General features: G+C 40.3%; 1 protein-coding gene and 1 pseudogene across 1 annotated transcript; both read right to left on the bottom strand.

Annotated features, from left to right (window-relative positions):
• Positions 1 to 2,218: 2,218 nt before the first annotated feature.
• On the bottom strand, positions 2,219 to 3,140 carry LOC148009148 (uncharacterized; annotated as a pseudogene).
• Positions 3,141 to 14,979: 11,839 nt separating this feature from the next.
• On the bottom strand, positions 14,980 to 18,872 carry LOC148009147 (uncharacterized). Its single transcript, XM_087673768.1, has 5 exons — positions 18,530 to 18,872; positions 17,876 to 17,999; positions 17,138 to 17,684; positions 16,952 to 17,029; positions 14,980 to 16,861 (listed from the first exon to the last, which is right to left on the bottom strand). Exons 1-5 carry the CDS (start codon positions 18,635 to 18,637, stop codon positions 16,360 to 16,362), a joined length of 1,359 nt encoding a protein of 452 aa, XP_087529894.1. The 5' UTR covers positions 18,638 to 18,872; the 3' UTR covers positions 14,980 to 16,359.
• Between the last annotated feature and the right edge of the window lie 1,737 nt (positions 18,873 to 20,609).

Here is a 20,609-nt window from a genome sequence, read left to right as displayed (position 1 = left end):
GCTAATTGGAGGGAGAAGTTATGTCAAAATGGTCCTAAAAGAATATACCCCTCTCAGCCAATGCTGCTTTAGACATGGATGACATCTAGAATATCTACCACACATTCCACTGGCTACCACTCCTTAAGGCTGGATGGATATAATTCTACTAATATCAAATGGTCTTATCAGTTTACAAGATGAATAAGAAACATGAATCTTCATTTATATTAGAAAGTAAACGCAACCACATTGCACTAATTTTTGAGTCTATGAAGAGGGATTTTAGAGGCATTAGACTCAAGGTAAAGCTCCTTATGCATGAAAATATAACGCACATGTACTTATTTGATTATCCTCTTAGAGCTACCAAGCCTAAAATATATTACCTTACCCTTCCAGCATTATAAGGTAGGGTTGGCTGTTGAGGATCTCTTCAATTTTTTTGCTACATGATTATCCAACTTCCCTTTTTTATGGTCAATGGAACCCACCTATCTTGTTCATGAATCATATTATTAGTAACTATGGACTCAATTGAAGCACTAGGTTTTTTGCAACCAAAAGGCACCTCTATGAAGTAGAAAGATGGATAACTTGTGGTAGAGTAGAGAGAAAATAAAGAGGAACTTCAAGGACTGTCGAGTGGAGGGAAATGAAGACCAAAAGATTTCAAATAAGAGAGTTCCACCACACTTTTTTTCCCCTTGATAAGAGAAATGGCTAAAATGCGATGATAAACCATTACTGTTGGAAAATGACAATCACTCCAACCCATCTTAGCAAAACTAGCAATTCATTCGCTTTAGTGCTGAAAAGTAATAATTACTCAAGCTATTTCAATAAAACTAACTGTTTTAAAATGCCAAAATTACATTTCACAAATTTCAAAACGATTTTCAAAAAAAAGGTCTCGCAACAAAAGCCTTCTCCTCATTGAAGGAATGCACTCTCTATCGATATGTTAAAAGGCCAAAAAGTGACAAAGTCTTGCTAATGAATGTTATGGCTTATGAAGTGACTCAATTAGTCATTACTATGATGTTTGTGGCTACTAAAAAAATCCATATGTACTAAGAAGGAGAGGCTTTAGCTCTCGAGGAGAAATTAGTAAGAAGGTACATAATAATTGTAGATAATGATCTATTCATGAAAGCATTAGGATAAAGGCCAATGGCAAATATTCAAGCGAGAATCCCTTGTATAAGTATACACTATATTGTCATATATAAGTGAAGATAACAAAGAATAAGTGTACCATTCATTGTACCCACTAAATTCTCTTGTGTGCTTCTCTCTCTCTCTCTCTCTCTCTCTCTCTCTCTCTCTCTCTCTCTCTCTCTCTCTCTCTCTCTCTCAACCCTTTTTCACTCCATAGCTTCGATTGCATATCCCACCATTTCTTTCATCTGCCAATTGGTATTGAATCAGCATTATGAGAGCTTGTTCATGGAGTGAGTAGTATGAGGAGTGAAGCTTCATCGGAAATATCAAGGATACGAGCTTCTTTTATGATAGTTGTGATGCATCTTGAAAGAGGTACTATTCTCACTATTGAGCTTCACATCTAAGTTACACTACAAGGGATCGGGCTCATACCCGCGCTCCTAGCCGCACAAAATGACTTGGGAAAAAAAGTGTCGGGCCCGTGTAATAGCGCGTGTATCATCGCGGCCAGAGACATGCATGTAAAAGCGCGTGTACAGTGACAGTCAGTCGCGCGAATACACGACCCCATACACGCGTTCTGCGCAGTTTTGCTGCAAATTTACACGCGAATCTAATAGACTATCTGCGCAAATATACGTGATTTTGACAGATGACACGCGCTTATACACGCGATTACAGAGGGAAAAAAAAATCCAGAGAGTGCTTTTGGGTGCCTGGATGCTGTTCCAACATCCAGCCACCCAAAGGCACTCTCTGGATTTTTTTTTGGTGCATTGCACCACCAAAAAAGAGCGATTTAGATTTCAAGACACGAATCAAGACTCACTCTCTATGAATACACGATTCAATATTACTATCTAAAACTTAATACACGACTCAAGACTCACGATTCAATACATTGTCAATACATGATACATTTGTGTACAAGGGAGTCCATATGTCAAAATAGCCCATGGCTTTAATTAGGAACAAATATATACAAAGTCAAATAGGGAGCTAGGTGCAAAAAAGCCCATGGCTTCAGTTACAAAATTTTTTTGTACAACCACATCCTACAGTATTCTGAAAGCTAATCAGAGGATGATGAGGACCCTGTGCTCTCTCCATGATCAGAGGAGCTCGCATCGGTTTATTCCGATGAGTGGTGCTCGCCTCCACCAAAAGCAGTGGCACGAACATCAGCAGTGGCGGCTGGATCATCAGGGGTAGGAGCATCAGCAGCTTGTGCGTGTTCAAGAAATATACCGTATGTAAGTATACATATATATGCAATTAAATAAACCGAAATCATTCATTTAAAGTTTTCAAGTACTTGTCGACCATATGGTCTCATGGCCGCGTCAAACTGCGCATCCGTAATACGTCCCTCGTTTCTGAAGATGGCCCACGTGTCACGTCTGCTATTGCGGCGAGCATACCCAGTCTCGTGGGCTGTGGGCCTCCTCCCCATAACCCGTCGCTGTAACATAATCAAGATAGTTTGTAAGATCAAAACAATCATAGAATCAATGAATTTGGCAAACAATCAAATAAAGAGGCAAGTTACTTACGAACTCTGCCTCCCACGACTCGATGCCGCCAGATCCGAAATGCGACGATCCAATGGTCTCCATCTGGATCCGTCGTGCCTCCACATGCTGCCTGCTCTTCACGCCTCCCTCTGCGCGCTTCTTTGCCTCCTTCCACTCGCGTTTGTGGGCAGTGGCAAGTTTCTCACAAGGATAGCCACCCGCAGCTACATTCACCCCATCATCGTACGCGAGTTTCTTAAGGTGAGATCTTTTATTACTTAAGATCTCCCTTATTCGCGTCCTTCCCCATACATCCGAGAATGTCGCTCGTGGGGGATTGGGGTACCGACTATGTACACTATCTAGGACCTCCCTACATAACCGGCTATCCTGATCTTTAAATTTTACAAAAAAGTTTCTATACATGTTTGAAACTACCCCCCGCATATACTCCATCACCTCTTTCCCTCTCGCATCCATGACTACCCCGCCCCTATCCGTAACATCGTAGAAAATCTCTCCCTCCACCTCTCTCGCCTCCTCCGACTCCTCACTGTCTCCTCGTACATGCCTCCCTCCATGCCCTCTCTCACTGCGTGCCCTACTACCCCCCCCACCAAAGCACCCGCCGCATCCTCCACTCCCGCTCTCTTTACTGCGGCGTCGGCTCTCATCTGTACTGCGGGAGTAGCCATGACTAGGGGTGGCTGCACGTGACTGTGTACGTGACTGTGGCTGTGAGGGAGCACGTGATGGTGGCCGTGAGCCCTCACGTGACGGTACAGAGGAGGGTGTGCGTGAGTGTGTCCGTGCAGGGGTGTGTCTCCTCGGTGAGCGTGTATGTGCAGGGGTACGTCTCGCCGGACTTGCAGGCGTAGACGGCAGTGGAGAGGCTTGTGTACTTGGGGGCACGGTGTGACCTGGGAGTCTAGGAGGAGGATGGGCATACATATACTCTGTCAGCTCCACTGGATTAGGATGGCGCCCAAAATGGTTTATCATCTCCATCATCCAAGTGGCGTATGCCCACGGATCGGAGGAAGAGCCTGGATCCATGAAGAATCTGCAAAGCGTCGAAATTCCGCTTCAATGAACCAAGCAAAACATGCATATAAAAAATAAACATATCTCCTACAATATATCTCCTCAATATATCTCCTACAATATATAACCTACAACATATATCTACCATTCTAGAAAATAAACATATCTCTTACAATACCAAACATCGAATTAGTAGAAGATCATAAGCCAAAAGAAGAAGTTCATTTCGAATTAGTGACGAAATTCATGAAAAACAAAAACTCTTTCCTCTATCTTGCGGACATTGTCCATCAAGGGAGAAATGACTAAACACATACACAAGGGTTCCTTCTTCTCTCTTTCCTCTATCTTGACGGATGTCATTTGTCAAGAAATAAATAGTTAAGCACATATACAATGTGTGTGAATTCCTTCTTCTCTGTTTCCTCTATCTTAACGGACCATATCGGTCAAGAGAGAAATAGTTAAGCACATATAGAATGCGTGTGAATTCCTTCCTCTCTCTTTCCTCTATCTTGACGGACATCGAATTAGTAGAAGATCATAAGCTAAAAGAAGAAGTTCATTTAGAATTAGTGACGAAATTCATGAAAAACACCGCAATCCAAGTCCAAACTTGCAGCTAAAACTCAAGAGTAAAGAATGAACAGACATGGTGCCCAAATTTGCAGCTCAAACTCGAGAAAAAAATGAACAGACACAGCGCGTGTACCAGCCCATGAAAAGAACCGCGTGTAAAATCGCGTGTACTGTCTGTGCAACAGACCAGACGCGAGTCTACACGCGCTGCTACACGCGGTACCGACGATAAAAATTTTGAAAGGGACCGACCACCGAAACGGTCAGATGTACTTATAAATTCTATCCTCTGTCGCTTTCAAGTACACATAGCACGGGTGGAAAGAAAGAAAGCGACAGATTTGCAAAAACAAACAAACGACAACCAACCTCTTTGAAAAGTCTTTGAAAAGTGAGTTCGTTGATTCTTGCTTCTCTCTCCCTTTCTGTGTTGTCTGCACCCTTTGCTTCTTTTGGGTAGTCCAAGAGGGAGAAGGCTGGTTGGAAGAGGCAGGTTCGGGGGTTTGGAAGAGCTGGAGGCAGAGGTACTGTAGCGACAAAGAAAGAATAAGAAGAAGTGTTTTGAAAGAGGGCTTTTGAAAGAAAGAAAGCGACGCGTGCGGTAGGTAAACGCAAAAAGCACGCGTGTAAAAGCGCGTGTAAAAGAGCAGCAGAATACATTGTACACGGGTCCATACACGCGATTTCACACAGTGCAGACGCCCTCATACACGCGTTTTCACACAGAGTAGACGCGCCTGTACACGCGACACAGAGACTGTTTATACTTTTTTTAAAAACTGATTGTTCTTGTGTATCCATTGTTTTGTGCATAGGATGTGTATGATTTCACTAAAAACTGATCCTACTTCTATATTGGTTATTTTGGACATAGCATGTCATCATCCTCTTCAAGCAGTTCTGGTGAGGATGAGACAATGCGTCATCGTGATCGCGACGTGTGGCTGGCACAAAGGATCAAGTGTACGTGTAATCGATGTCAAGGGTGCATTGTACGAGCGCGTCGAATTACATTGAATCACATCTCGATGTATGGAGAATGGATTCAAACAGGTTTAGAGGTGAGAAGATGTGAATTGAAAGTATTAAAATAACTCATGGTGTGCAAATTAATGGAGCGGGTTGTAATATATATACTGTGATTGAAGCAGGATGCAGTACCACACCCTAACATGGTGCCATACGCACGGCGAGAGCATGCAAAGCGTCGACGAGATGATGCTGGAGCTTCGGGATCTGTTGTCGGAGATGAGTGGGAAAGGGATGACAATAGCCCTGCACCCCACGAAGTTGTGGAAGAGGAAGTGTTTGATGACATGGTGCGGAATCTTTTTAGGGATGATCGCAAAGGTGTGGACGACAATGATATGGAACAAGAGCATCTCTACAACGCTTCATCGACACCGGTTTTTGAAGGGTGCACATTCTCTATTTTACGTGCTTCACTTGAACTGCTCAATATACAAACAGTTTATGGATGGAGCAATGCAAGTCTTGACGCATTATTGAAGTAAGCATTGTAACTTGCAAATTTGAGTTAGTGGTTTTTGGTTTACAGTATAGGGTTTAGGGTTATGGGCTAATTGATGATATTGGATGCAGGCTATTATCAAACATGCTTCCAAAGGGGAATAGACTACCCACCTCAAGAGACAAAGCGAGGCGCTATGTGACATCTCTTGGAGGATTGGATTATGATCGCATACACGCATGCATCAATGATTGCATTCTCTTTCGTGGGACGCATAAGGAGGCTCGACAGTGTCCCACTTGTGGTGAAGCAAGGTATAGAACAGATGTGAAGAGTTTTGATGTACCTCGTAAAGTCTTGCGACACTTTCCTATATCAGAATTTCTTGATCAGGTGGATAGCTCTTTGCCGCGACTATGGAGCAATGAAGAGGACTTGAGGATGACGTCTATTGTGCCTCAAGGAAAAGGACAGAGCAAAGTAATTGAGAGAACATTGATTGATGATCTTAATTTCACTTGCATCCTTAATAGTGATGTGATGAGCAGATGGGTTACAAGATACGAGGATGCAAAGACAAAAAGGCAAGCAGACAGAGCTCTCTTTCGGAGGCAACATGGCTCTCGTAAGGCGTACCCTAAGCATCTAGCAACACTTCCGAATGATATTCATGTTGATTGGTTGCATGAGGAAATGGAGAGAGCAGAGAGAGATGAGGGGCTGCATATCACGGCGGAAGAATGGGAGTATGCACGAGGATGCATGTTAAAGGTACATAGAACAAATGTAAATTTGCATTCTTTGTAAGTGATTGGCTTTTCATATTTATTCACATTAATTGCTTACATAGATATTGCTTATATTTTGGTCCAGTGCACTATGTTCAATGCTATATGGTGTGAAGGCAAGCATTTTCGAACACAAAGAATAGATGAAAAGAGGAATACACAAGATTGCGGTGTCATTAGTAGCTTTGAGGGAGCCAATGGAAAAATGGATGATTATTGTGGCACAATCCAAGACATATACAGACTTGACTTTCGCCGCTTCTTTGTGTATGTTTTGGATGTCAAATGGCAAATGAACGTGGTGGAAAAAGGGCCTAACGCAACGATAAAACGCCATGCAAGTGGCTATGTAACTATTGACTCTACAAAGTTTTGGCAAAGAAAGAAAGATAGGCTCGTATTGCCACAACAATGTGAGCAGGTATGCATTTTTTTACAAATGTGTTTCATGTACATATATATCTAAGCTCGCACACCCCTTGACTTTTGATATGCTAATTAATTAATGAATTATGTGTATTTGAGCAGGTTATCTATCTGCCAATGGTGCATGACAGTAAATGGTGGTATGTCATCCCTATTGCACCACGTTCCAAAGTAATGTATAATACATTCACTGATATGGAGCATATGGAGGATGTGGCAAGCCGCAAAGAAGATGATGCCGAGCATGCCAATGTAGATGATCATGATAATGAGGATGAGCGTGCCATTTCTCATGATCATGAGGATGACCCTTCCATTGAGGATGATGGTGATGATGATGAGAATGATCAAGGCATCGGTACCATTATCAATGGGCAAAATAGCGATAGTAGAATAAATTTAATCGTAGCCTTACAAATTGATCAAATGGATATTGATGTTGATCGTTTGGCAAGGATGGATCTTATTGAAGATGAGATCGAACCCTAACCAATCCATCACTGTATTGTTCCAAATTCATGACATTTCTATTGTATACTTTGTCTTTCAATAACCATATGAAGATATATTTTTCAATATATTACGTTGTTGTAAGTGCATGTAGTGGGATTTTGTAATGGTTTGTAAACACTGCAATGCACAATGACATTTTTAAAACTTAATGGTTTTCTGTTTTGAAAAGAAATGGATTTCTGTAGTTAGGCTCTGTGTCGCGTGTAACAGAGCGTGTATTATGACAGACTTAACGCGCAAATACACGCGCCCTCACATGCAATTATACACGCGCCTGACTTGGCGCATATACACGCGCTGTTACATGCATGTATACACGCGCCTGATATTGCTGTAAGTATAAACGACCATACACGTGCCCGTAACTTTTCGCGTGTAATGGACGCGTGTATGGCGGCATTGTGTTGTAGTGTTAGAAAGGTATTCTGGATTGGGGAGCCATTGAGGCTTGATTCAAGGGCTATCATAGCTTGATTTGGATGCATTAGGAGCTAGAATGGAAGTAAAATAACTTGTTTCTGGATGATCGAAAAGAGGTTTTGCTACATGCTTTTAATTTATGCAAGAAAAAGGCTTGATTAAGCAAGAGGAGTGGCTTTTCATTTGTAATAAGAAGGCATACCCATAGCTGTTGAAGTAGGGGGCCCAAGCAAGGCCTTCAAGTAAAGCCTTTTACATATAGAGATAGAGAGAAAGAAACAAAGTGGAATCCTCATGTCTTACTTCTCAAAGGGCTTTGAGATCTAAATTGATTTGCATAGGAGTTAAGTAGGTGCTTGATTGGATTCAATGTGACAAAAATACATTGACAACCTCATCAAAATCTATACCCCCATGAGAAGTTGTGGTTTATCATTATAATTTAAGCTTTGATAAGCCTTTTATACTTTATTATAAGGATTTTAAAACCTAGTCCATTTTACCCATATTCACACGCAAAGTTGTTTGAAATAGTTCCCAATCTTGTTGGACACATTGACATTGACAAATCCATCACTTTGGCGAAATGCTTTTGTTGTATTAAGTCTGTATTGTAATGATTATGCTAGTTGCATTGAAAATGTACAAGTAATTTGCAATGATTGTGCTAGTTGCATTAGAAATGTACTATAATGATTATGCTAGCTACATTGAAAATGTAAAGGTGATTTGTATGGAACCACTTTTTCTTACTAGAAAGAGAAAATCTATAATTTATTTGTTTAAAAGAAGAAAGTAAAGGCAATCAAATGCAATGGGGTTAAACTTGAGAAAATGGATGTAGATGCATGGGAAGAATTGGATGAGTTGGCATGTTTTACTATCATTTTGACATGATCAAAGTCTATTTATTTTAATGTAAAAGATTTAGAAGATGATGTGTTTGGTGTATGGAAGAAGCTTTATGACTTGTTTAAGAAAAAGGGTATTGATTCACATATTTACTAGTTTAAAAAACCCATTGATCTCCACATGGAGGAAGTGAGTTCTATGTCCAATCATCTCATATTTACTAGTAAAGAAAACTCACTTCCTCCACATGGAGGAAGTGAGTTCTATGTCCAACCATCTCAATTAATTTAATATTTTTTTCAGCCAACTAACATCATAGAATATCACTTTCCATAATGCGGTTAAGGCTATGTTCTCATTGGTTACCATGCCTAAGAGTTGAGACACTTTCAAGATAGCCATTGGAAACTTTTCACATATAGGTGGCCTTATGAGTACTAATATTGAGATTAGTTTTCTCACCAAGGAGATGAATAGAAAGAATTATGCAAGTCAAAGAACTCTAGTGCATACACAATGAGAGGAAGGCCAAACACGAAGGGAAACTTTCATGAGAGAGGCAAGTTAAGGAGTAATTCTTGTAGCAAGAAGAATGTGGAATGCTTATTATGTATTAAGAAGGGGCATGTAAAGAAGAATTGGTATAAATGGAAGAACAATAAAAATGGAAAAAAGCATAAATGAGGATGATGGCAAAAAGGAAAAGAAGACCAATGCCAAAATAGAAGAGATTAATGCATATAGTAGTGATGATAGAGATGTTTGTGGTATGTTTCCTCTTTTGCTAATGAATTATTGGTTTCCATGGATAATAGTATGTCAGAAAATCGACTTTTGGACTCAATAGCATCTTTTCATGTCAGTCTGCATAGAGAATGTACTTGTGAGGTTGGAAAACGTTGATACATCCATCTTGGTAATAACTCTACATGTAGCATTATGGATGTTGGAAATGTACATTTGTCACTACTAAATGGGTCTTCTTTTGTCTTATAGAATGTATGCAATTGTTCCAAACTTGACAAAGTCTAATTAGCATTGCACAACTTCATGATTTTGGTTTTACAAGGTAATCTTTGGAGATCATGATTGGAAAATTTGCAAAGGGTCTCTTGTTGCTAAAGGAAAATTTGGTACTTTTGTATCCTTTGAATATTTCCAGGTTAAAGACTATGGTGTAGCTATCATCAAATAGCCATCAAATTCTTTATGGCATCACCATTTGTGGCATATGTTCGTTACTAGAATAAATTTTTTGGACCGCTTGAATTATCTTTTATATTAAAACTTTTCAAATATTGGTTTTTGTGAGTATTGTCTTTTTGAAAATCAAACTAAATTGTTGCATAAGAGAGTTGATGGTAGAGAAGATCAGAGTATTTGGAATTGTTTCATAGTGATTTATGTGGATCTATACCTATGGTCACATTGGTTGAAGCTTTATACTTTGTCACTTTTATAAATGATGCCATGAGGAAGATTTGGGCTTACCCTCTTCGCAAGCAAAGTGATGTGCTAGATGCATTCCAAAAGTTATTGGCATTAAATGCAAAGGATGAGCCAAGCAAAAATCTTAAGTGCTTAAGAATTGACAATGTTGGTGAATACACTTCCTTATGTCTATATGAACCTATGTGTAAGTCATGATATCAAAAGGGAGTTGATAACTCCTAAAAGTTGTGCTCAAAATGGTGTGGCTAAAAAGATGAGCAAGACCATCAAGAAAGGGTGTGTAGTATGCTTTCTAATGCCTATATCACTAAATGACTTTTTGGTTGAAGTTATAAAGATATCAGTGCATTTAATTAACAATAGGTCTCCTAGTAAGCTATAGGATGGTAGAATTACAAAGAAATTATGGTCTAGAAAGAGGCCTAGTTATGATCACTTATGTGTATTTGGCAGTGAAGCATTTATGTATGTACCTACTAGGGGCAAGCCAAGTAAGCTTAATCTTAAGTCCTAGAAGTGCATCTTTCTTGGATATGGGGAGTCTAGAGAAATTGACTATCACTTATGAGATCCTAAGTCTAAGAAGGTAGTATGCATCCAAGATGTCATTTTTAATTAGGATAAGATGCATAGGAAAACCATTAAAACACTTACAGATCTACAAGATAGTGGTCCAAGAGAAGGAATATCCATCATATGAGCAATATGTATGGCCTTTTCCACATAATGTAGCACTTGACAACTAGCTAATGTTGAGATAAGAGTGCCATAGGTAGTGGAAAACCTCATGTTTCATAGGATAGACATATATCTCTAGGCTATATCATGGTTATGGATTATGGTGATTCTTCTTGTTATGCTAATGCTATGAATAGGGATAACAATCATCAGTTGAAGAAAGCTATGTAGTTAGAGATGAATTTTTTGGTGAAAGATGCTACTTGAGAGTCAGCTCCTTTGCTTAAGGGTAAACATGGACTACTATGCAAGTGGTTCTACAAGTTGAGGTATCTCCATATAATTCATTGCCTAAGTACAAGGTAAGATTGGTGGCCCAAGGATTCAAGCAAGAGAAGAGAACTAACTTTGATGAGATATTCTCACTAGAAGTCAAGATAACCATCCTTTGTATAGTACTTGCATTAGTTGCCAAATAAGATATAAAGCTTGTTGAGATAGATATAAAGATAGCTTTCTTACATGGATATTTGTGTGAGGATATTTATGTGCAACAACATGAAGGTTTGTTGTAGAAGACAATGATCAATTTTGGTATACAAGCTACGTAAGAGCTTATATGGTTTGAAACAAGATCCCAAGGAATAGTATTAGAGCATTTCAATGTGGAGAGGGGAAAAGCTATTAGTGTTCCATTGCTTCTATATTTGAAACTTATCCAAGAGAAAAGTCCCAAGTCAAATGAGTAGAAGGCTAAAATGGCCAAGGTTGCCTATGCATCCATAGTTAGTAGTTTGATATACATCATGGTTGCTACACATCAAGACTTTGTCTATATAATGGGAGTGGTTGGCATGTGCAAATACTTGAATGGCACTAGAGCTATGTGCATATGCTTTAGAAGAAAGGATGCATCTATTTTTGGATATAAAAATGTTGATTTGGCAATAAGTGTAGCCTCTAGGAGGTCTAGTATAGGTTTTGTATTTATTTTCACAACAGGTGATGCAGTTTCTTGGGTCTCTCAATTGCAACCATGTACGGATTTATCCACCACCACTAAGGTTGATTATGTTGTAGCCATTGGGGCCCCAAAGAAAGCTATATGGATTACTCATCTAGTTGGAGACTTGGGCATCACAAAAGAGGTGCATGCATTAACTATGATAGTCAAAGTACCATTCAATCAACATAGAACCCTATATTTCATACAAAGACCAAGCACATTGAGGTGAAATATGATATAGTACACCTAGGTAACCTCAATGCAACAATATGAACAAGAGGCTCAATGGTGAACTTACAGCCATACACTAATGATGAAGATGGCAATGGAGAATGGGAAGACTTGCTAGATTTGAAATTGTTATGTGTCTTGTTGGCTCACAAAACATTATTGAAGAGCAAGACTAAGTTCCCTCCATTTCAGTTTGGTGTTTGGGAAGGAAGCTCTTCTCTCCATTCAAAAACAAATTCCTTCATTGAATTTTTTAATGAGAATGTATGATGAAACTAGGGATGCCTACCAAGGGACATTAGGGCAACTAAAAGAGATGCAACTAGATAGGAACTAATCTGTGGAGCATTATGAAAAGGTGTACGAAGAACAAAGGAAAACTATGAATCAAGGATACATGGGCAAAGCAAAAGGGTAAGGAAGACTAGTGATGAGGTACAACAGCAACACTTCAAAGGAAATTTCAAGTGAAGTTAGAAGGACCATCCAAGGTTGTGAAGAAGTTTGTCAATGGTGCCTATTAATTAGTTGACATGAATGGAGAGCCCCATAAAAGAAGTGTGAATGGGTATAGACTAAAGAGATATGAGTCATGGATCCTAGCAATGTTGAAGGATGATTGGACAAAAGAAGAAACTATAGAGGCACCTACAATGAGGTAAGAGGAGGACACTTAGGACTCTTTCACCAACGAGCATGAATGCTTAATTGGACTAGGGATGGCTAACTATCGGACGCTTTTTTCGAGAGCCTTGGGATGGACTATGGATATAAGAGTGACTCATGGATAAATCACAGTGAGAAACAAGAAGGATGGTTTTGTGCCTCTTGACAAATACTATTTGGACAATTCTAGCAACAATGTTTCTTGTGTTTCCTATGGAAGTGGTCTAGGATTTTCTCTCATGGGCAACATGGTTTTTTCTTCGAGCTATGAGTAACTATCTTGAGGTTTTGACTTGAGATGGTGTACTATGGTCAATGTAGGACTTTGAGCTTACATTTCTCTAGTTCAAGCACACGTGTATCATCATGAATCTAAAGGAGATAGCATAAGGGTATGCAAGATATTGATGTCACAAGACTACGAGTACTCGTCATGATGGATGGAGGTCAACACTAATGTATGTGCTCATGGGTAAGATTGGGTGTTCATGATGACAAGGTATCCGATGCCCAACATTAAAGCCTTCGATGGACAACAAATGGACATCAAGACTTGGTGGGAACATGACAAGGGACTAAGGGCCAAAGCCTTTTAGCTTTTAAATTAAAGCTTTATTAATAAAATGCATGTATCTTTATGCTTTTAAGCTTACACAGCTATATTTTGATAGGTCGCCATGAATTGCATTGAGGAATGATGCTTTTCTAACGCCAAGATGGCGGGCAAGGTGACTATCCGAAAGTGTAGAAGAAGTGGATGCTTTTATGGTTTGCTTTAGCATCACCTCCCACCATTAATGGAGAGTCATGGGCTACTTGGACAGGCTGCTTTTATATTTTAATACCATAATAGCCTGTGGGGAAGCTTTATGGAGTCTCAAACAAGGAAATCATGGCGCTTTTCTACACCCAAAACTAGTATATAAGGAGGAGATGTTGGTTGTTGAGCACAACAAAGGAGAAGAACAGGTCACCACCCTGATAGAGCCATCGTGTTGGTGGAGCTACAGGAGTTTAGAGCTGGAGGAGTTAAGAGAGACTGGTTATTGCTATTGTTCATCTGCTGGTTGTCACCTTGAAGGTGGTGTTGATCATTGTGGAGGACAGGGATGTGTATGGGTACCATCTTGTTCATTGAGATAGTGATGATGCCGGTCGTTGGGGAGCTTGTGGATAGACGAGCTGCTGGCTATTCTCATGTGTGCAATCATTGTGGAGGACAGGGATGTGTATGGGTACCATCTCGTTCATGGAGATAGTGATGATGCTGGTCGGTGGAGAGCTTGTGGATAGACAAGCTGCTGGCTATTCTCATGTGTGCATAGTAGTCAGGAGTTGACTCTCCACTACGGGAGCTGGATAGTGGTGAGGCTAAGATCGATTTTGCTAAAGTTTAAAGAATGATTGTGAAGATGTGGAGGTTACTCGTCGAGCATAATTCTTTGCATGTTGAAGATAGAAGGTCTCCCTTAAGATGCTCCTTGGAGAGCTATTTGTGTATGTTCCAAGGAGTTTTGTTAGCAGTGCTTAAAGAGGTTTGTGAATTATGGGTGGACAGTTTGGTATTCCTTGATGAAGACTGAGTTGTAACAGTTAGCAATGCTTGACATGCTCTTGGTTTGTGGATTGTGGGTGGACAGTTTGGTATTCCTTGATGAAGATGAACTATGTATGTGTTTTATGCTACAAGAGTTCTTGAAATAGTGCATATGCATTTTTATATATGAACACTTTACTCTGTAGCTCTCTTGCACTGAGGTGCTTTGTACTTTCTAGTGGATTGGAGTTTTCGTCCTTGTGTTGGTCTAAGGTAGTGTTCTCTTCTCTCTCTCTCTCTCTCTCTCTCTCTCTCTCTCTCTCTCTCTCTTTCAGCTTCAAGCTGCCAGAAGCTCCATGACTATTTGAGGGCAAGTCTTGAGACTAGAGCTCATCAGATGAATGGTTCTACTAATGGAGCTCAAATCATTCATTATCACGGTCATTCAAACTGTCCTCCTCTTGGTTTCTCTTGTATGAGCTTCTCAATTCCCACTTCAGCTTGAATTAGAATCCCATTCTCATCCACGCTTTCCATAGACAATACTTCATCACCTTCTTCTGCTCTGTGTGGGAAGCTCTGCCACTTGCAGAACCATCTTTAATCTAGGATGCTTGAAACAAAGCCCACTTCCCCGCTTTGTTCATCTATCTGCCTCCATACAATATCTATTGCTTCAGATTAAATATTCTTTCAAGGCAAGGAGTTCTTCAGATAGTCTGCAACTACATTAATGGACCTTTTGGTGATTCCCTTATCTCTTTACTTGGAACCATTAGAGATTATTTTATTTTCTTGAGCACAATATCAAAAATTGGGATTGCCTTTGTCACACATGACAAGCTCTGCAATCAAAGGCCATCTTGTGGACCTGAGGTCAGACTTTGAGTTTTTGACATGCTTCACCTTGAAGGATTCCATTGCCAAGTCAATATCTCATAGTTGTAGGCATTGGGATACATTCATCATGAGAGGTTGTAAGAGATGCTCTAATCATCACTGTGCAATACAAACATCCACTCTTCTTTCCTACTTATCTAGTGTAAAAGGTTGTGAGAGACATGATATGATTATCAATAAGCAATACAAACATTAACTCTTCTTCCTCAATTCCATCTGAACTTCACTGGCTTTACTCACGGTTCACTGCTTTCTTCTGTCTCTCTCTCTCCTCCCTTCTTAGTCCCTTCACTGCTTTACTCACGGTTCATTGCTTACTTCTGTCTTCTCTCTCTCCTCCCTTCTTAGTCTCTTTCTGCAATGTTTGCTACTCAAAATGCTGAAGACATTTTTTATACTGCAAAACCATCATTACACTCAGAGTTATTGATGTGACGTTACAAATGATTCAGTGGTTAGGGCTTAAGACTCCCCAGCAAGTATACTGATCCATGGCACCAAAAAATCCCGCAAGAGCACATCCAAACAACCAGACGCAGTACCTCTGCTGTGTTTCTAGGATAGTCCTAGCGCACAGTACATACAACATGACATATGAAGCCTCTTCCCGTTTTAAGAAGATCAACTCACATATGTCCTCTTCAGAAAAAGTGTCAATGGTGATACAAACATGAATACTTTGATATCAATGCTTCTGTCATGATTATAATGACTATTTCACATGCAGATTAGTGTACAAGAACCATTGGATGAGGAAAGGGATTTGCAAATGAATGGTCCTATTGCTGCAACAAACCTACCAGCTAAACTGGAGAGAGACAGAATGGTGCTTATCTTCTCTGAGCCTTGCATAGAAACTGACAAGAGGCCTTACACAGATCATTAGATGAAACCACCTAAAGAGTACCATTTCTACTCTTTCACTAAGAATACACTTCTCAGGTAGGATTCATCTAGGCTGGATAAAACATAACTGAAAATGTTCAAAGAGCTTCCATTTTCAGCCATGTTCAACACGTTATAACAAACCACTCCATGAGACGCCTGACCAGAAGGGCACAAAAGCTATAGTGACTAAACCTATCATCTTACCTGCTCTCCCTCAAAATGTGCATCTTCAAACTGTAGCTCCGATGTCAAGCAAATGAAACCATTGACACCAGTACCAGTGCAACTGCTTTGAAGGTCACAGCTTGAGCCTCCTTTCTGAATCTAGCCAGATGCTTCTTTCTTTCAGGCCTCGCTTGACTACAGACATTTGCCATGCATTTAATTACTGACCCAAATTTTTGCAAAGCAGATGCGAACCATAGGAGTCCAATTCCCCTGACTAAATGCATCACTTTGATACTATCTAAGGTGGCATTCATCGAAAGCATTCGTGAAGCCACAAATAAAACCAGTGCAAGCCCACTCCCAGCAAGTCCCACTGCAATCTGATTCAAAACATTAAAAATCTCTCCAAACTTCTCTTTAGAGATGTTTTGAAAGACGGATGCATCTTTGCCTGCACTTGAGAAGGGATACGTGAAGATCACTTCATAGAGCTGAAAAGAACTGCTTTTATACAAATCTCTTGTAACTGTCTTTGCTGGTCTTTTGTGCCGAGAGCCAGCATTCTTTCTCGACCGTTGAGTCCTGCACAAGAAGAGAAATGCCTAAGCACATACCAAACAGAAGCCAGGGGAGGCTTGCAACTTATAGCTGTTCAAGGAAACCCTGACTTGCCTTTCTACAACTGAAGTTGTCCTTCTCAACTTTGTAACTGGGGCACCAGACTTATGAAGACCAGTGTCTACCGAGTTGCTGCAGGAAGACAAACAAACTTCCGTCAAGTTCAACCTGTCAACTCAGGTGTCAAAACATCGAAAAACCTCAAAACCCCCACCCCTCTTTCTCCTCCATCACACTTACAGGTCTGAAGGTAGTAATTTGACCATGGTCCTGTTGACAGGTAGGCTCAGTAAACTATCCAATGCAAAACTATCTTCACAAGAAAAACTTGCATCATGTGATAGAAAGTAATCAATTTCGTCATCCATAATTGTGATGGTACCACTCCCTCGGACTCCAAATGAAAAGCCATCCGGGGCCTTGATTGATGCATAATTGCTTAGACCAGGGTGAGCCTGATGGAAGAAATTGATGGCATTTGCATCAAAAGAGTGGAAGAAAGTTTCATGGTCAAGTTTGTGGCTGCTGCTAGTACAGTCATTGTTCCGAATCCTGCTGCTTGACTTTGTCACAGAATGGCTATTTCCAAAGTCCTCCACTGAGAAAGAGTCCTCCTTCACATCCAAGATTCTGGACTCAATTGTGGAACAGTCAATCACCTCAGGAAGAAGAAAGACAGATGAGCATCTTCTTGTAGAATCTGTGACAGATAAGAGATCAGCAGGATCGTTGAAAGGACTTCCCACCGTGTCCCCAAACTTAAACAAGGTGTATCCATCACTTGTCTCTGTTCAAACATCACAAACATGAGTATGCACCAAATGAATCCTTACCGAAAAATACATCTGATTAGTTTAAGACCTGATTGTATTTTTAGTTTCATGCAATACTCTAATCACTTGATTATACACATGTATTTGTAACCTTTCTTGTACTAGGCAGGCCTCTAATTCTAAAATTATGAGATGCCATGCATACCTTCGACATCTATCAAGGGAGCTTCCTTATATTCCTGGAAGTAATCTGCTTGTGATTCAGCTTCTTCGAATAAAAGAGGAAGTGTCTGGACAGGAGAGTGAGCCAAAGAAGCAACAGCAATCCCCTGTATAGCACCATGTACTTGATCAACACAATTTCATGAGGAGCACAGAGCAACCAATGCACCCACAAAATTCAATGGTGAAATATTGACAAAAGCATGATGTAGATCTTCCCAAGTTGTTAGACAGAAAATTTGATGACGAAATATGCACCACACACCTAACCAACATACTGGCAGAGGTTGAATTTCTGCTTAATCAACGCTCATGAGTACCATCACCTTCTCTAACCAACATACTGGCAGATGTTGAATTTCAACTTAATCGACACTTATGAGTACCATCAACTTCTCTCAACAAAGGAAGCGTGGCACCATAGTTATGCATGCTAGCATGATGGCAAAGGTGGAATTGGTACCAACAGTCTAATAATAAGTAAATGAAGTGGTCTCTGATGAGACGGCATGGCAAGGTAGCTACCTGCTGCAGACATACATAACACAGATACAAAAAAAGGAAAGGAAATGGATAATTGTATCACAAAGGAAATGGCCGGTTAATTGCCTGCACAAACAGGTAATAGGTACCCTACCTTTCTGACGCACAAGAACCTCCGCGCGGCTGTTGCATTAGAGATGCCTCCTGCAGAGAGGAAGGGATGGGAGACAGCTGGCTTGGAGAGCAAGGACTGAAGCTCCATAGCCAGGGCTTGTGCTGCTGCTGAATTAGAGCACAATACGGCGGAGCCACAAGAAGGAATGTTACCCCCCACTACGACTATCAGGAATTGGATCCGCCCATGAAACGACAAACTCTGAGAGAGAGAGAGATAGAGAGAGAGAGACGTCCCCAATCCTACATCTGTGCCCACCCAACCTGCAATCAATCACGTACAGGATGAACGGCTCAGATCCATTTCGCCCTTCGTTGCAACAGCTGCTCACCACTTGTTGCTATATACATATATGTATTCTTAATATATACGATATTACCTCAGCACAGATTTTTAAACTTTTAAGAGTCAGGACACGCCTGGGTCTTGCAAGCCGGAAATGCCTGGAAAATGAACTTGAGGACGTAGTACTAAACTTGTGGAAACTTCTAAGCCGGCTAATCAGCCCTTTTTAAAAGACTTCACCCAATCCTTGTAGTCCCTCCATTTTTAGAGGGACTACATCACCTCCCACAACCTTCATTGCATGGTAGCATATAAATCTCTCTCTCTCTCTCTCTCTCTCTCTCTCTCTCAAATTCTTTTCTAAGCATTTATTCCCTTTTTAAAATTATTTTCCTATGAAAAGTTGTGTGTTGTGCCACGCAAGGTCCACACAAGTATGAACTAGTGTGTGGCCGCAAGCTTTTGTTGGCAGAGCCCCTCCACACCAACTCAATGGACTTAGACATGACGGGGCGCTTATCATTCTGTACAAAGTCCAAACAACTAAGCTATTTATATGTTTGTTTATCTGTCCATCTATGTATGTGTGTGTGCAAGTACACACGCGTGCATGCACTTACTAGACACACATACACACACATATATGCATGTATATCACCTCAACACAAACTTTAGGGGTTTTGGATTCTCTCCAACACTCAAAAGAATCAGCTTATGCCACAAATTTGCCAACTCAACCAAAAAATCCATGTTGGAGTCAAATTGTCTAATTGGCCTTCTGCTTGTTTGAGAGGTTGTGTGGCCTCTTTGAGAACATGGTAGCCCCATATTAACTCAAATGATGAGATCATCGGTGCTTTTGAAGTTCATAAAAGTGGAACATGCTAGTAAGGTCAACATGTGATTCTTACTTATGGGTTCAATGCGGGATGGGACAAGTGGAATAAACACTTAGGAGACACAACTCCTACAATAGTCAAGATGGGCGAATTCATCACCAACCTTAGAGTGCGTTTATAAATAAAATTGGAATTGTAGAAGATTAGAACACATGGAGAATCAATGGAAACTACTAAAGAAAGGACAAGAAGATGTACATATTAGGGCGATTGAATATGGAGCAAAACATAGAAATTTCAGATGTAATGCTAGGTATACAGGATGTGAGAAACCCATGGTTACACTTTTAGACGTACAAGTGTTGAATTATCAACAACAGGAGAATTTTATGATGGATGGAATTTAGAACCTTTGCAATTGATTGAAAGGTTTGACTTTGCACATTATAGAGAGCAAAGGCACAAAAGAGGTCATGAATTTTATGAAATATGAACTTGAGGCACCTTAAATCTAGTGGTGAGTTATCAAGTACACCTCATTTATGGTTTGATGATATAGGAAATACTCCCTCGGACCTTGTGTCAAAATAAGTGCGTAGGGGTTGGCAAGCCAATTAGATTGGTAAGCCAAGTCAGACTACCTACATGCATTCTAATTGGTCACCAACCTACAACACTATATATAGAAGAGCATTGCTTCAATCCAACAAAACCACATCTATTGAGCATCTTCACCTTCTATTCCCCATCCAACATTTTTTCATCATCATCAAAGCTCATAGGAGCATATTGGTGAATAAAGCCTCTACCACTAGGCCATATCAATCTAGTATGAGAGTTGCATGAAGAGACTTGGTTTGGATATGTCAAGGCTTTCACAATTCATGATAAAACTAGGCAATCATTTAAACATCAAATTCTTGAATATAGCGCAG

The sequence above is a fragment of the Lygodium microphyllum genome, unplaced genomic scaffold, assembly GCF_053477565.2.
Source record: "Lygodium microphyllum isolate KBCC unplaced genomic scaffold, Lygodium_microphyllum_v1.1.10 scaffold_37, whole genome shotgun sequence".
NCBI lineage: Eukaryota > Viridiplantae > Streptophyta > Polypodiopsida > Schizaeales > Lygodiaceae > Lygodium > Lygodium microphyllum.
The sequence above is the reverse complement of the archived record's forward strand: the minus strand, read 5'-3'. Positions and strand labels throughout refer to the sequence as shown.

Coding starts and splice junctions, on each gene's coding strand:
- LOC148009147 (XM_087673768.1), bottom strand. CDS start 18,637: ATGGAGCTTCAGTCCTTGCTCTCCAAGCCAGCTGTCTCCCATCCCTTC. Junction 18,000..18,529: donor GGTTCTTGTGCGTCAGAAAG/GTAGGGTACCTA, acceptor GGTGCTATACAG/GGGATTGCTGTTGCTTCTTT. Junction 16,862..16,951: donor ACAACTTCAGTTGTAGAAAG/GCAAGTCAGGGT, acceptor CTTCTTGTGCAG/GACTCAACGGTCGAGAAAGA.